The sequence below is a fragment of the Raphanus sativus genome, chromosome 2, assembly GCF_000801105.2.
Source record: "Raphanus sativus cultivar WK10039 chromosome 2, ASM80110v3, whole genome shotgun sequence".
Classification (NCBI taxonomy): Eukaryota; Viridiplantae; Streptophyta; class Magnoliopsida; order Brassicales; family Brassicaceae; genus Raphanus; species Raphanus sativus.
The window spans coordinates 12,963,805-12,982,579 of NC_079512.1; the positions used below are offsets into that span (position 1 = coordinate 12,963,805).

The 18,775-nt window shown below is 32.9% G+C and overlaps 2 protein-coding genes across 2 annotated transcripts; both read right to left on the minus strand.

Annotated features, from left to right (window-relative positions):
* Window positions 1-7,425: 7,425 nt before the first annotated feature.
* LOC108830746 (probable methyltransferase At1g29790) lies at window positions 7,426-9,072 on the minus strand. The gene has a single exon (XM_018604333.2). The coding sequence runs from the start codon at window positions 8,941-8,943 to the stop codon at window positions 7,519-7,521; it is 1,425 nt and encodes a 474-aa protein (XP_018459835.2). The 5' UTR covers window positions 8,944-9,072; the 3' UTR covers window positions 7,426-7,518.
* Window positions 9,073-14,619: 5,547 nt separating this feature from the next.
* Window positions 14,620-15,818, minus strand: LOC108830745 (uncharacterized). Its single transcript, XM_018604332.1, has 3 exons — window positions 15,237-15,818; window positions 15,028-15,139; window positions 14,620-14,921 (listed from the first exon to the last, which is right to left on the minus strand). Exons 1-3 carry the CDS (start codon window positions 15,816-15,818, stop codon window positions 14,620-14,622), a joined length of 996 nt encoding a protein of 331 aa, XP_018459834.1.
* Window positions 15,819-18,775: the final 2,957 nt, after the last annotated feature.

Genomic DNA, 18,775 nt, shown 5'->3' on the forward strand with positions numbered 1-18,775 from the left:
TGAGACCAAGCACAATATGAGATCAAGCCCAGCACATAACACGCGGATAAGCCCATGAACGACACCCTTTAAATGAAACGATGCGGTTTAACAAACTGGACGCGTGGCGGCTTGTGGGAGCTCGAATTTCTTAGGTGGATGCAGATGTGTCAGCAGGAGAGATCCAACCTTCTTTTATATATATAGATAGATGTGTCACCAGGATAATGATTCTCGGAATTTTTAGATAAATAAGTTGCTCCATCTAAATATATATTATATTTTTTAATTAAACTAACTTTCAAATTCATTAGTCGTGTACAAAATGATATTCTCTATTCTTTTTTAAAATAAAACTACAGAATTATCAATATGATTGACATATATATTATAATTAATGATTATGAATAATAAATATTTGAAAAAAAAATTATCTTCCATAATTTTTGTTTTAATTTTATATTATTAAAAGAATTTAGAGTTTTCTTATATATTATATTTAGATTTAAAAAACAAATATAAATTACTAAAAAGTTAAAATCTCACAGTAAAATTTTGTGATCAATTGTAACGTCTTTTTAGTCATACCCATCATTTTTAAGATACATTGAACAATTTTCAATGATTAATTAAATGGACCACATTCATAATAGAATGTGCTTTAGTTTAAAAACTGTTGTATATAAAATTAACACCATAATATTCAAGCAAAAAAAAATTAGAGATGGAACTGGTTTTATAATAAAATAAAATTATTATTTATGTCTATATTATTTATATATATATATATATATTTTCATGAACTATATATTTACATAAATTTAAATATTCTCGTAGTTATCTTATTGAATTTTTTTATTATAAAAACATTTTTATCAATTTTTGTTGATATAATGAATCTCCACGTAATCATGTACCATCAAATTTGGGTATAATAGAGTCTGAACCAAAATCAAATTAGTTCCAAGCTGGTTCGAAAGAAATTCTGTTAAAATGAATTAAACCAAAAATATATTTATTCATTTCAAATGAAATCAAAGCTCTTGAAACCGAGTCAACAACAGACTCCAGAATACTTTGAAGTAACTAAATCTGAAAATTCAGTTCAGCATATGAATGGAGCAACCACATTAGTATCGTTGCAATACAACCCAGTTTGGTTATCATAACATTCATATTCAAGAAGCTCTCTCACACCTTAAAACAGTTAATTATTTGTGATCTTCTTCACTTATTTTCTCACCAAGTATGATATGTATAGAATCAGGGATGTTCCATAGACTTGCCCCTTCGTGTGTACCCTGAAGTTTGATCAGTCGGACATCCACTAAGCAAAATACACTTCTCTTTCTTTCTCACGACTTCTTCCTTAAAACCTTGGCATTCATTTTCCCGCAGATCCTCACTTTTGGTGATGCGTCTTCCCCAAACGCATGTAAAAGAATCCTTCGGATATTCCCCGTTCTATATTACCCTTCCATGTTTCTTGCCTTAGAATATTGATAATGCTCTGCAGACTGCAGAGACATCTTTCAGTTAGAGGTGTTGTTTCAAGTACAATTAAAGATGTGTTTAGGACGATTATAGAGACAACGGCGTCGGGATTCCAGCTTGCCGATTCCATTCATTCACCGGTTGACAAAGATCGTACGGATCTCAACATAAAACCTAGAATCTGAAAGAAGTGGCTTTAATCCAAATTCAAAAACAGGATGTTATCATAACGGTGAGACTGATCCACTCACAGTGAGTTTGTTCTCAAGGGACCCGGAGAAGGCATCAATGCAAACCTGGAGGAACGGATTCGACCGGTATGGTCACTAACGCTGCAAGCCCAGTTTTGATGTAAGATGCCTAGAAATCCCTGCGTTTACATAAAAACACTACATTGTTTGCTGTGACTAAGGTAACAGAGTAAACGGGAAAAATACACTGGTGTTTTGGAGAAAACAAACTTACATGGAGTCTTTAATCACATCTATGGCAGCTTGTGCTGAGAGGAAACCTTCAACGTCCACTTTTCTTTGTCATATTATTCTTGTTCTCACTATCGTTTTTAATCATTAACCATGAACTAAAACGTTTGTTAACGTTTTTCATAATCAAAAACAGAAGCAGATCTCCCTATGCGGACAAAGTGAAACAGAATCAACAATCACAACAATGATCATATCCCAAATATTTGAAGGTAATAAAACTTCTGGAGAATAACAAAGACATGAACGTATTGATATCCGGTGAAGAGCTATTAGATTTAAAAGTTTGATGATCAAAACACCAACAAAGCTAGAAAGGACTAAAAGCAAAAAAAAAAAACTATTTTGATTACGAATACATGAACAAATTGATCTCTAGTGAAGAACTACTATTAGATTTGAAAGATTCATAACCAAAACACCAACAACGCCAGGAAGGATTAAAAAACAGAAAAAAAAACTACACAGTCAAGCCGATTTACCTTGGCGTCCAGGAAGAGCATGACCTTCGCCGTCACGCTTAATATTCCTAGCTTCCAGAACCTAAGCAAACGGACCTCGGTGGTGGAGGTGCAGCGGCTAGCCTTCAAATCGGCGAGGAAGACAAAAGAATTAGCCATTATCGACTTTGATTTCTTAGAAAGCTGATGAATGTGAAGAAAGAACTAATGCATTTCACGGGTCAAGCATACTTTTTATAGTTGGAGGTTTTTTGCGAAGGCAGTAAATGAGGGAGCGCAACTATTAAACGTTTCAGTTTCAAAAAAGAAACCACTAAAAGTTTTCAGCTTATTGCAATTAGGAAGATGAACAGAGTAGGGTTCTGAACTTTCGATGAACTATAGGGGACCGAGCACTTTACAGAATCCAACATGAATTAATAATTATGAAGCCCAGATAGTAGCCCAAAAGTAACAATCGTAAATCGTTAATAGCATGACACATGTACTTAGTGACGTGTCTCTCTCACATGAGAGAAAACACTACTTTATATAAATAGATAGATAGATGATTTGATTTTTAGTGAGTTTCTAGATGATTGTAGGAGAATCTAAAAATTTGGTGTGATTTTTACAAAACAACTCTAAAACCTCGTATAAGATAATGAGATTTGAATTTTTATTTTTATAACTAAGAAACTCGTTTCAAACACTCTAGAAATATTTTAAATACTTTAAAATCTTCAACTTAAATTTTGTTCAATAAAGGTAGATTTATAACAACTTCAATAATGTGTTGTACGATCTAAAGCGTAACCTTTATTAAGTTGAAACTATCATATATATACATGATATTATAGTTATCCTAATAAAGAGATAAACACCAATGTATAAGAGATAATGACAATGATATATGTCGATCATATATTCTCGGATCACAACACTCCCCCTTGATCGACACTTCCGGTTCAGGGTTCATTCATGCTTTTGATGTTGCCTCATTAAAACCTTTCCAGGAAAAACCCAGTGGGACAAAACCGTGGATAAGGAAAAAGAGTACAACACATGAACTCCCCCTGATGAATGCATCACCGAAGATCCTTCAGTCGACGCATGCCTATCTGGTGCACGAGCTTCTTGAACACTGATGTAGCTAAGGACTTGGTGAAGAGATCGGCTGAATTCTCACTTGAACTGACTTGTAGCACTTGGACCTCTCCTGCCTTCTGGAGCTCGTGGGTAAAGAAGAACTTTGGAAGAATATGCTTCGTCCGGTCTCCTTTGATGTATCCATCTTTAAGCTGAGCAATGCAGGCTGTGTTATCTTCGTATAGGATGGTAGGTGGATCCTTTCCTTTGGTTATACCACAAGTGGTACTGATGTGTTGTGTCATGGATCTCAACCATACACTCTCTCGACTAGCCTCATGCATCGCCAATATTTCTGCATGATTTAAGGATGTAGCTGCCATGGTCTGTTTCATGGACCGCCAAGATATTGCTGTCCCTCCATGTGTAAAAACATATCCAGTCTGAGATCTACCAAAATGTGGATCAGATAGGTAACCTGCATCAGCAAAACCAACTAAACTTTCCTTAGATTGGTTAGTAAACATAAGACCCAAATCCTTCGTTCCTTGTAGACAACGAAGTACATGTTTTATCCCATTCCAATGCCTTTGGGTCGGACATGAGCTGAACCTAGATAGTAAGTTCACACCAAAACTGATGTCTGGTCGTGTATGGCCAGCTAAGTACATCAGAGCTCCTATGGCACTGAGATATGGCACCTCTGGACCAAGGATCTCTTCATCGTCCCTCTTTGGACCAAATGGATCCGTGTCCAGACCAAGGCTTCTCACAACCATGGGACTGTTTAATGGGTGAGATTTGTCCATATTAAATTTCTTGAGTATCTTTTCCGTATATGTTTCTTGATGCACAAGGATTCCATCTTTTACATACTCAAATTGTAAACCCAAACAGAACTTTGTTTTCCCGAGATCTTTCATCTCGAATTCTTTCTTGAGATATTCAACAGTTTGGGAAATTTCTCCAGATGTTCCTAGGATATTTAAATCATCTACATATACTGCAATGATTGCAAAACCCTTATTGAACTTCTTTATGAAAATACATGGGCAGACCTGGTCATTTTTGTATCCTTCTTTCAGGAGATATTCAGATAGTCTATTGTACCACATTCGATCCGATTGCTTTAATCCATAAAGAGACTTGTTCAATTTGATACAATGTTGTTCTCGAGAACTCTCTTTGTTTTTCATTTCAATGCCATCTGGAATTTTCATGTATATCTCATTATCCAGTGGACCATACAAGTAGGCAGTTACAACATCCATTAACCGCATATCTAGACCTTCTCTTATAGCCAGACTTATTAAAAATCTCAAGGTCGTAGCATCCACCACAGGGGAATAAGTTTCCTCATAATCTATTCCTGGTCTTTGTGAGAATCCTTATGCAACAAGTCGTGCTTTGTATCTCACAACTTCACCTTTCTCATTGCTTTTTCTCACAAAAACCCATTTGTATCCCACTGGTTTTATATCATGGGGTGTCCGGATGATCAGTCCAAATACACCTCTCTTTTTCAATGATTATAACTCCACATTAATGGCTTCTTTCCATTTTAACCAATCTGGTCGTTGCATGCATTCATATATAGATGTGGGTTCTAGATCCTCATTTTCCATCAATTCAAGTGCTACATTGTATGCAAATATATCATCCATGTCGACATGTTTTCTGTTCCATTTCCTTCCAGACATGACATAATTTATTGAGATCTCATTATTGTCAGGGACCTCACCTAGATCCTTGGCGTCCCAAGTTTCTTTTGGTGGTACATGAGTTTCCTTTTCCATGTCTAGGGTTTCAAAGGATTCGGATTTCTTTGCACCTTTTCTTTTCCGAACTTCTTTGTCTTTGGAACCTGATGGTCTACCACGTTTTAACTGTGGTTTAGACGTAGTAGCAGCTTGATTATGTCCCTCATGGACATCAAGTCTTATCGGTGCATTGGCTGCTGGTATATATGACTTGGTTACTCTATTTGGGTCAGCAAAGGAATCTGGCAATTTATTAGCTAGCTCTTGCAAACGTGTTATTTTCTGGACTTCTAGATCACAATCTCTAGTCCGAGGATCCTGCCATGTTAAGGATATTTGATTCCATTTTATATCTTTTTCCAGCTTACCAAAATATCCCCCTAATGCTGGATACTTAGATTCATCAAAATGACAATCCGCAAACCTGGCCTTAAACAAATCACCAGTTGTTGGCTCTAGGTATTTAATAATAGTGGGAGAATCGTATCCAACATATACTCCCATCCTCCTTTGAGGTCCCATCTTTGTTCTCTGTGGTGGTGCTATAGGCACTTGGACTGCACATCCAAAAACTCTTAGATGGGAAATATCTGGTTCATGACCCGTAATTAGTTGGGATGGCGAGTATTTATGCTCACTTGATGGTCTGAGTCTAATTAACTCGGCTGCATGTAGCACAGCATGTCCCCAAGCTGATATTGGGAGTTTGGTATTCATTAAGAGTGGTCGGGCAATCCACTGAATTCTTTTTATAAAAGATTCAGCCAGACCGTTTTGAGTATGGACATGTGCTACAGAATGTTCCACACTTACCCCCATGGACATACAATATTCATTAAAAGCTTGGGAAGTGAATTCACTAGCATTGTCAAGACGTATAGTCTTTAAAAGAAAATCTGGAAAGTGTGCTCTAAGTCTTATAATCTGAGCCAGCAACCTCGCAAGTGCTAGATTACGAGTTGATAAGAGACAAACGTGTGACCATCTTGTAGATGCATTAATTAAGACCATAAAATATCTGAAAGTCCCACAGGGTGGGTGTATCGGTCCACAAATATCAACTTGTATTCTTTCCCGAAAATTTATCATTTCCTTATTCACTTTGGCTGGTGATGGCCTAGTGATTAATTTCCCTTGTGAACATGCTTCACATGTGAGGTATTTAGGGATAACTCTTTTATTTTTCCAATTGTGACCATTTGAATTTGTTATGATTTTCCTCATCATCACTGATCCGGGGTGACCCAGCCTGTCATGCCAAAGAGTGAACTCTTCTTTGAGTTCTTTGTTCATCACGGCATTAGCCTCAACCAGACTAGTCTTAACATAGTAAAGTCCAGTCCTACATGCTGGTATAGTCTGAAGGACTCTTTTATTGCCTTGGGTGATATTATAAATCTGAAGAAATTCTTTATTTCCTTCACCCTTGGTTTCAATATAAAAACCATTAAGTCTTATGTCTTTGAAACTTAATAAGCTCCTATTAGAGCTAGGTGAGTACAATGCGTCATCTATCTCTAGATGTGTACCATTAGGCAATAAAATGCATGCTTGGCCGCAGCCTTCGATTAGATTAGCTGTACCAGCTATGGTTGTGATGTCGGCTGTTTTATTAATCAGGTTTATGAAGTATCGTTTGTCTCTCAGGATGGTATGGCTGGTGCCACTGTCTACCACAAATGAGTCCATTCCACTTTTCATTCTTCTCCTTTTGATGGGTTGATCGGTCTATGAGATCGTCGAAGCTTTACTTCTCGTCGCACAGTTCACTTCTCGTTGTCTACCACAAATGAGTCCATTCCACTTTTCGTTCTTTTCCTTTTGATGGGTTGATCGGTCTATGAGATCGTCGAAGCTTTACTTCTCGTCGCACAGTTCACTTCTCGTCCGAAGCTTTGCTTCTCTTCGTCAACGGGAAGAGGAGGCTATTTGGTTTTTGGCTATTAGCTAGGGTTTCTAAAGGCAAACGAGCTGATAACGTACAAGCGTAACCTTTATTAAGTTGAAACTATCATATATATACATGATATTATAGTTATCCTAATAAAGAGATAAACACCAATGTATAAGAGATAATGACAATGATATATGTCGATCATATATTCTCGGATCACAACAAATAACATTAACTTTAGAGTGTTTTTCAGAATACATATTTGAATAACAGGAAATTTATCGTATTAATTTATACTACCGGAAACTTCTAGTCGAATACATATCTTACAGCATTTTCACATTTCAATGGTAAACACAAAACATGAAGCTACGATTCAATCATCTAAAGGGTCTTGGAGGTTTCTCTAACACAGCAGAGAAGAAAACTTCTTTATCATCTTTGTCTTTCTTAGGCACCACAACCCACTTATGTCTCCTATACCTCAACGCTTTAAACGCTTCCATATAATCACCCAAATCCTCTTTCAGACAAAAGAAACCATCTATCCACAATAACCCACCTGGTCTTAAAACCCTGTCCCAATCAAACAGCACGAAATCAAGAAGTATTAGGTCGATCCATCCATCAAGAAACCTGGTAGTGTGAATCATATCCAGCGTGCTGTCGAAGAAGGGTAACCGTTGGTTCACGGTTAAGTACAATGGGACTAAACCGCGGAGAGAGATCATCTCGTTGAATGGAGCTCCTAGGTTGATTGTTGCTGTTACAATGGTGACGTTACTTTCTCTCATCCTCGCTGCAAAAGTCCCAGTGCCAACGCTGAAGTCCAAACCGATTCTAATCTCTCCCGGTTTTATCTCCAGCACTTCTTGTATAGAAAAATCAGCTGTTTGGTTTGTCTCTGGATCGATTTCTCCTCGGTTAACCCATCTCGGCGACTCGTGATGCGTGAGATTGAAGCAATCAGTGCATTTGAAGAACCCTTTTCTTGCTGTTGTGTTGCTTGCGAGACAAGTAAAGTTCTTGCATTTATACTGTCCCCATCTCACGTTCCGGTTATCCGGAAGCTTCCACAAAGACTCGTTGATCGGCAACGGTTTGTAGTATAGCTGCGGTGCACGGGAGAAGCACCGTCTTCTAGGCAACGGATCACAACCGTGAACCATAAGCTTCTGAGCTAATCTCCAGTCGTCGTTGCAGATCTCCCCAACGTCGTAGTCCATATACTCTTCTAGATCTTTCTTCATGGCAAAGCAAGCGTGCCCTATCGATGTGAACGTTCCATTAGCTCCCATGAAGTTCTGCTTTCCAAGCCGGTTAGGTTTGATCTTTATGTATTTCTTGATCTCTTCCCTCATGAAATGCTCGCCAGGGTCACCGTTCCTCTGTTTCAACGGATGATCCACTTCTTCGAAAGAAGGTAACTCCATGTGAACTGACTGAATCAGTGAAAGAACATCTGCAAGGAAAGCTACATGCCTAAACATGGATCCTGAAGCTGATGAATCAGACGGTGGAGCAGAAGAATTAGCTTCTAGAGCCTTGAGATCATCCATTTCTTGGTGGATTTTGAAGATGGCGGATTCTATAGTCTTTCTCATTTGGCTTCCGAGAATATAGTTGTCGCCGTCAAAGCTTCCATGATTATTACAGAACCGACCAGAGAAGCTTAGCGGTGTGATGTAATTGAACTTAGCCAAAGTAGCCACTGAGATGAGAAATGCCAAACCAACCAAGACATAGATGGGTCTGTTAACGCCCCCGAAAGCTCTAATCTTCGATAATACATTCGCCTTCACCATCCTTCAAACTCTGTACAACACACAATATCAACACAAACTCCAAAACTGGTTCTTGAACAACATTACTAGGTTATATACTCAAATCTGGTTGCAGGGTATACATTAACTTCATCTTTATGTTATCTTGACGTTTACCTAGGGATTAGTGGAATTATATATAATTTAGTCCTTGGGAGATTATATAATGTCAACATACTTAAACCACAAGCGTAAAATGCACATGGAGGCTTGTGAAGTTTGTATGAAATCCCACGAAGGTACAAGGCCAAAACCCTAGAAAAGTTGCAGGATCTAAGGAGGAAATTAATAAACTAAAAAGGATAATTTAGAAGCAAGTTATGGGAAAGCCGGTTCCTATGGATCCCAAGCACTTGAAACAGATTATCAAGATAATATTAATTATTAACTAGTTCAAAACTCTCTATTACAGGAGATTCATCGGAACGATGCTCATATTTTCCAAATGAAATTGAACTAATGATTTTGGAGATATTCAAGCTAAAAGTGTACAAGCGATTTTTGAAACATTTTTTAAGAAATAGACTATATTTACGCGGGTGTTTGTTTCAGTTTTAAATAAATATTAGATTTTGATCCGCGCTTCAAAAGCGCGGATATTTTTTGTTGATTTTTTTGATAAAATATGTATGAATTTATAATCTTTTATTTAGAAAAATAACAATTTTAAATTTTTCTTGTTTGCTTAAATTTTTTTAAAGTTGTTCTATTATAATATTTGAGTTTCAATCACTTTTTTATATTTGATCCAAACTTGTGGTTGAACAGATAGACCTAACATTTGATATATAACCCGTATTAGTATGTGTTGACATAAATAATTTGTTAATATTATTAATATCTTGAATTTATTTAAATTTCTATATATATATATATATATACATGTATGAGAATTAAAATTGTACAATTTGTCTATTTACAGTCCTTCTCTATTATATTAAGTGATGGATATAATTTAGTTGATAAAAATGTATTTGATAATATTTTGTTGAATAATATATTTTGTTTAGACAAAATTTTTATTATTAAAAGATTTAATACACATTAATAGATTGTTTGTTAGAATATTTGTTTACATATTCTTGTATTTATGACATATTATAATATCAAATTTTCGTACTGGATTTTCATTTTCAAAAATTTCAAACATATTAATTTTTTCATTATTATTTTGATAAAAATACTGATAGTTTTTAAGAAAATTCTAAACTGTAAAACAATAACATTCTCAAAAATTATTATATAAAAAGTTAAAGTGGATATAATTTTAGAATAATAAATATAGTAGCCCATTTTGAAATGAAAATGATAAAAGAGATTTTACATTTTGTATTCACATTATTATATAATGGTCGACGTCTTTAACTGAATATATATGTTTCCAAAATTGACTAAACATTAGCATCAATTTAACTAAAAAAAGGAAAAGAGAGAATAACAAAAAAAAACAATTAAAAATATCTAATAAATAAATAACATAATATTTTAAATAACTTAAAAAGCAAGGATAGAATCCAAATTTTGAACAACAGGATCCTATTTTAATAGTATAGATATATTTATTTATATTTTTTAACGGTATACATTTTTAACATTAGTTATATATCTAAATGTTTATATAACTATTTAAAATACAATAATTTTGTAGTTTACATGTTATAATTAATCAGTTGGTTAAAACGGTCACATGTATTTGTCGCTTCTTATTATATATACTTATCTTATTGTATTTGCATTTATTTATAGAACAAAATAATATATGCGTTAATCAACATATTAAAAATTAGTTTGTATTCAATTTATGCTCATTTTGACCCGCCGACCTTCAAAACAGAATTTCCTATTAGCAATATTTTTTTTCGTTTATTCATTTTAGATAATATATTATAATATATATATATATAAATGTCTAAGATATATCAGTTTTATACATGTATTATATAGTTTGCGAATGTTAAATCGTTATGTCATCCTATTATATTTTTAGCATAAATATTTATATTTATGAAAATAAAATTTATAATTTATCAACTTAATATAACTTTATCATATTTAGTTCAATATAATCATTTTATTTTAACATGAATTATTATTATAAAATAGATAACAATAAGACAATTTTTTTGTTTTTTCATTTTATAAATGATAACTGAATATAGATCAATGTATAATAACATTTCATTACTAATTACGAAATTAGATGAAATATTTACTTTTTTGAAAATTAACATATTGTTAAAATATTTTCAACAGATTAAAAAAAATATTTATATTTAAAATGAAAAGATATCATGATTAAAATATCTTATATTATTAGATTTGATGAAATACATGTTGATTTATACATATATTATATAGTTTGCTAATGTTAACCCATTTTACCAACATATTATATTTTGAACATAAATACTTAATAAAATAAAAAATAAAAAATTGAACAATTAAATATAATTTATCATATTTAGCTCGATATAATAATTTTCTCTTACAACGATTGATTATGATTATACAATAGATTAAATCTAAATTTATACTTTTAATTTTATAAAATAAATTAATGTATTTCATAACTAATTTCGAAAGTAGTGAAAATATTTACATTGAAAATTAAGATCTTGTTAAAATCTTTTAAGAGATTGTTAGAATTTTAAAAATATATATTTTAAAATGAAAAGATATCAAAAGATATTATGATTAAAGTAGTTCAAAGATTCTATATATTATTAGTCTTAATAAAATACATTTAATAAAAAATCAAAGGATGGTTCAACTAAAAAAAAAAAATCACACATGAAAAAAGTTATGATTTCTGTTTTAATGTATAAGATGTTGAAAGCTTATAGAAACACACAAGGTGCGGGCATAATTATTATTATTAAGTTTATGATCAATCAATACTATTAATTTTGGAACATGTCCAATTGATTTTAGTTGAGTCCAATAAAAAAACACTGAACCTGAAAATTAAAGCTTATATACGTGTGTATATATATAACTGCCAACCTATAATCTAATTAACTGCTTATATGCATGTGTACCTTTGATCATCTAAATCATTAAACAATAAGGAAGTTCCATAACCACTATCCTATTTCTAAGGACTAACGCATATAACAACCAAAATTTCTCGAAAATACTTTTTTTGTTTTGTTTTTGGCCATTTTAAGTTTTTAACACAAAATAACACTAAAACTAAAATGACCAAAATAAATCTTTTTTGTTTCGAAAATTTTAATATTTTTTTATTTTTTGAAATTTGAAACTCATATCCAAAATCCACATTTTAACTCTAAATGCTAAGTTTAGATTTGTTAACTCAAATGGTATAAATACATATTTTACCCTTTGATAAAACCTCTTTTGATCATTTTTCCTCTTTTAGTGTTATTTTTGTGAAGATAAACTAAAAAAAACTATCCTAGAGAATTTGTTTTCTCTTTATTCCTTATTGTTACCTAATACCTAATTATATAGCTTATATCTAATTCCAAAATAACATTATTATTTAACAAACAAAAATATTCCAGGAACCAAATCTATTATACTAATCTCAATTTCAAATTTTGTAAATTCCCATAACCACTTAAACTCCTATTATAAAGGCCTACTAGATTATTACCCGCCTTTAAAAAAACGGATATATATTTTATTTTATATTTAAAAAAAACAATTCTTTCATATTTATGCTTTTTAATCATATATTTATTTTCTTAGTAAAATATTTATCTTAAATCATTAGTAGGAGATATTAATATTTATATTAAAATAGTTGCATTGAACCTATACCAATAGGTTATTTTCTATTTTAATATAATAGATATTTTACACAAATATGATTATAAATAAAACTAAAAATATGATTGAAACACACAAATATAAAGTTAAATTAATATATAACAAAAAATATACCCGCCCTTCAAAGGGCGGGTCAAAATCTAGTTACATATTTAAAACTATATAATACATATATTCCATGTATGTGGTTATTACGAAAGCTTCGTTGTTATTAAACTCTATCGTTCTAAAAATTGAGGCCTCGTAAACATAAGTCATTCTTTAATTTAATTATTGTATATATTGATGTTTTAACTTATATATAAGCTACATGTATATGAAATAAATAAATCATTCATGTTGATCTGTAGTAAGCAAACGGTATATTTCATTTTGGGTTTCAAAGAAATATAGGAGTAAACTGAAGCAAAGTATAATTAAACGAATTATATTGAGTTAATTGTTTACCAATACTTAAATAAAAGTTTAAACATAGCGACGGTGTGATGAGTCTTAAATTCATTTACGTAGAAGAACCTGTGTATAAAGTTATAATTATTATCATTATATAGTTTGATATTTATATACATTATATTTTGTATATATTTTGTATATACCAATACCTCTTTCATAGGTCATTAACTTCAGACACGTCAGATTTCCACATAACTTGGTTGTATTCGTTGAACCCTGTAAGAATAACTAAATTTTTGGCGGTAATTATCATAGTAAATTTTAATGTGGGTAATAATTACTATTTAAAAAAAATACAAATATAATACCATCTGGGAAGTGATTAATATGCCAAAAACGCAATAAACAATTTTCAGGTTCTCCATGTTGTTGAGCATGAACTCGTTTTCGCTCAAACTCAACTGCAATGATACCTACTGCTTGACATTCGAGTATATGTTCGCTATGGGAAGAAATAAACATGTTATTATCAGATAGTTTAAATATAGATAGACATATATCTAGTAACAATGAACATACCTATCATCTTCAATAGAGAAACTCAGAAATGCAAGATCGTTTATCTTAGAACTAACTACAATTCCAATAACAACTGAAATAAATATTGTCATTGAACAAAGAAAGATATTTCAAATTTTAAGATTACTTATTATTACTTACCAACCGAAATTTTGAAGTCAAGCCTCCACTGGATAATATCAGAGAAATTTGCAGGATAAAAATACAACGAAATTGATACAAAAGGAATTTTCTTTATGATGGTTGATATAATGAATTTGAGCTTGAAGATGTTAGCGGTTGTTCTGGTTCTACCAACATTTTTTTATCGTGAAATCCTTGATAGAATACCACATGTATTCCCGAAAGTCATCAACAAAGTATATCACACATTCATGAGGAGTTGATGGCTTAAACTTTGTTCCCTTAAATGCAGAAGGCACAATCATAAAAATACATATATTTGTACATGCTACAATATTATATAATCTAATAAAAATAACTATCACCAATATTCATTTTTACATGCAATGCAACCGTACAAGCCCCTTCCACTTCAGCGCAACGTACATCATCATGATATTTGTAATGGATTGAAAGGTTTAGAAAATACCCAGCAGCATGCAAAGGATAGTGAATCTGACACTCCCACCTTTTGTTAATGCTCTCAAAGGCTTTTTCGTACTTCTCTTTGTTCCAGTTAAAATCCTTTGCGATTGTCTCTTTTGCTCTATCCATGGCTGCATAAATGTATCTCATAGCTGGTTTTTTCTCTCCATCAACCATCCTAAGTACTTTGACGAGAGGAGTTTTCAGCTTCAGAGCATGTCGAATGTTCTTCCAAAAACTCGCTTGCATAAGATACTGTCTAACTTTTCTTGCTCCAGCTTCTTTGGGCCATTTAGATTCACTTCATTCAGCAGAATTGACCATATCCCTTAAAGGCTTCTGCTGTTTGAGAAACTGAGTCATGGTTATGCAAGAAGTAGGAAACCTTGTTATAGCCGGTCTGTGCAGATTCCTTTGCTTTGTGAACTTCCTCATCATGTTCACAAGAGGGACATGACTATAGATATATCCATTCATGAACATGCATTTTTTCATTGCATTCTTCAATTCTGTGATTTCTCCAATGTCCTCCAACATTAGATTAATGCAATGTGCAGCACATGGAGTCCGGTAGAGATGATGTCTTTTTGCTTCAAGCAATTTTTCTGAATTTAAATATTTTATATTACTGTTACTGTGTTACAAAAAGAAAAAAAATATAAAGTGTTAAAACAAAAATTGAAAATAAATTCAGGTTCAGATCATACATACCAGCTTTTATGTAGTTCTTTGCATTGTCTGTGATGACTTGAACTACATAAGGTTCTCCAATTTTCTCAACCATATCATCTAACAAGTTAAACAACAATGTTGCATCTTTCACCTAAAAAATAAAATGTTAAAACAAATAAATATAAATGTTGAAAATATCAGTGACAAAAAAAACATTGAAAATAAATAGTGGTTCAGATCATACGTACCACTTCAGAAACATCTTTGGACTTCATGAAAACATAATCTTTAGGGGAATTAAGTAGAAAGTTGTCATTGTCTTTTTTAGCCACTGAATCTCTCCAGCCATCAGACATAAGTGAACTTCCTTTACTAGCCCACCCTTTCTTGTTCTCCTCATTTTGGTCAAGAGTGTTCTCCACTTCCTTATTAAGTAGCGGAACCCTTAGTTCATACATGCTTGGTGGTTTTAATCCTAATCCATATTGTGCAATTAACTGAAGCATCTTGTCAAAACTAGGATAGTTGACTGCATTGAACGCAAGACCAGCATCCAAAAACCACCTGGTTATACCTAAACACACATCTTCCCTTAACGCTTTATCACAAGAAGCTCCAAGAGTACTCTTTCTATCTTTTCTTCCTTGCAAAATATCAGGAGGAGGGACAGTCACATACTTATCCAGTGGACCTCTAACTCTCTTCTTAGCAGGGACAGACCATCGCGGCTGATTTTCCTTCTCGCACTTTTCATCATACTCGTCAAGGCGTTCTTCTTCTTCTTCTTCTTGGAGAGCCAAGTTACGAGCAGCTATCTCGTCATCCTTCATCTGCTTGTGTCTGATTAACTCCTCTCTCACATGTGGTGGACATAAATTACAAGCTTTGGCATTCCTATGATCCCCTCTCAAGTGTTGCTTGGGATGTGAAATTCCAGCATTGAAGTCGTTCAGAAGATATACGTCCAAGAGTTGGAATTGTTATTCAACATGATTCCATATTTTCTTCCTGGATCAACTTCACGATGACGTCTAGACGACCCAGACTCAGCCCCATCCTCAGACATTAAAACTGTGATCAAAGGAAAAAAAATAACAAAGTAAATGACACATAAATAGATTGATCATAAGTTTTGACATGTCATCACTCATGTTATAACAGTAAAATAAGCGTATGTTAAGCTTCATTCTTCATTTAAAAAAAATGATTAAAATTTGAGTTTAACCCCTAAACCCTAAACTATAAACCTAAACTTTAAACCTAAACCTTAAACTTTAAATAATAAAAAATATCAGATTTAATGTTTAAAGATAAACTTTATAATTTTTATAACTTTATGATTCTATAGTTCATGATTTGAGGTTTAGATTTAAGAAAATATTAAAGTTAGAGTCTTGTAAGTAAGAATTGTATAAGTGATTGTAAGAGAACATATATCTCAAGATCAAGCTAAAGCCTGAACTTGAAAATTCAAGAAACTATACACATTCAGTTGATTTATATTCACTTGATATTGATAAGATGATCTTCAATATAACTTTGTAAAGTACTTGAATTCAATTTTCCGATATTATGGTATGTTTGAGGTGTGGCTGAGTTATATAAATGATACGGTTGAGTTATCTAAACGACACAGCTGGGTTATACAAACATTTTCTGATTTTAGGGTATGTTTGAGGTTTGGCTGAGTTATATAAATGATATGGCTGAGCTATCTAAACAACACGGCCGGGTTATATAAACATTTTCTGATTTTAGGGTATGTTTGAGGTATGACTGAGTTATATAAACGATACAGTTAAGTTATCTAAGCGACACGACTGAGTTATATAAACATTTTTTGATTTGTTTAAAAGGTTCAAATGTAAGTGTTGGTCGTGAACAAATTGATAGTATGATTCTGATATAAAGTTGTGTATTATTCATAAACTGTTTGTTATATTGCAGTGGATATATTGAATCAAGGAAAGAGTCAAAGACTTACACGGAATGCTCCAATAAGAAAACCAACACAAATACAATTTGGAAATATGGACAAAGAAAACATGCATATAAACTCTGGTCAAAGTATTATAATAGATGATCATCCTAAATGTAACACACTGCTTAATACAAATTTTAAATGCAAATTTATAGTATATGTTTCATATTGTCTATGTTTTAAATTGTAGCATATCAAGATAGATACGGAGTGGATAGTGAATCTGATCCTGAGGATGATAATTATTTCGATGATGTCAATTTACCTCATACGTACCAACCGACAGGAATATCAAATTTCATTGAACGTACGTCATCCGATGGAAAGATATATGTTGAGTACACAGGTAATGATAGCATTAGTAGCTCAGTACACATGATGTCGTATGATCTTATCTTATATTAGTGTTTTCTATATAATATAGATTACCAAGACGACGGTGATCCAATATTTAGATGTAAATTTTATAAAAAAGATATGTGGTACGGTGAGAGAATAGGAAAACCAAGAAAGCAATCGGAACCGGAGTTTACCATGTGTTGTAAAAAAAGGAAAGATTGTCCTCTCAGCTGTTTGAAATCCTCCAACTGAGCTGTCTGATTTTTTAGCTAAAGGCGATGCTTTGAGTAAATATTTTCGTGAGTTTATTCGAGCATACAACATGATGTTTTCATTCACATTATTGGGTGGAAGAATAGACCATACTGTTAACAATGGTCGTGTCCATATGTTTTTAAAATGAACGATGAAAATTATCACCTACTGGGTGACATGTTACCGCCAGATGGTGAAATTCCCAAATTTATGCAGCTCTACATATATGATATTGTTAATGAAATTTCAAACCGAATCACTGCATATGGGTAATACGTTTTTGTTTAGTTTATAGCATGTCATATTTGTATCAAGATAAATTGCAAATTTAAAAAAATGTTGATTATTACTTACCGGGCAACTGGAGCCGACGTACCAAGTCTGAAAGAGAATATTGTTAGACAGTTAAAGAACCTTTTGGAAGAGCATAATCCCTATGTTAAGGCTTTCAGACAGGTTAGGATTGTTGAGGATGGTGGTGAAAATTTTAAATTACGGTTGATTGATGGAAGAGCTTCTGATGGAACAACACACAATCTGCCTACCGCTGATGAGGTTGCAGCACTTATTCTAGGAGATTTTGTCATGAATATGGAGAAAAGTGAGATTATTATCCAGACTAAAACAGGTAGATTCCAGAGAATCAGAAAACTTCATCCTTCGTATTTTCCTCTTTAATATCCTCTATTATTCCTTTATAGTGAAGATGGTTTTCGTCTTGACATACCTATTGGGTATGAAGACATGAGGGGTAGGAAACATAAATCTTTCACAATGCGAGATTTTTTTGCGTATAGAATTCTTGAGAGGGATGGTGAATCGCCAACCAAAACCAGACCAAGGAGACTGTTCCAACAGTTTCTTGTCTACGGATACACAATGATTGAATCAAATCGTTTGTGTAACGTTTGGTTCAATCAGAAGAAGCTTCATTGTAATAACTATGAAAGCATCAAAAGGCCCCCAAGGCTGGTGTGGAAACTCTAAATGAGCAAGGTACAAGAATTTATATGCCATCAAGTTTTACAGGAGGACCACGGTATATGCATCATCACTACCTTGATACAATGGCTATATGTAGATATTATGGATTTTATGACATATTTATTACATTTACCTGCAACTCAAAGTTGCCAGAGATTACAAGATATCTTAATGAGCTGCGTTTGACCACCGAAGATAGACCGAAAATCATATGTAGAATTTTCAAGA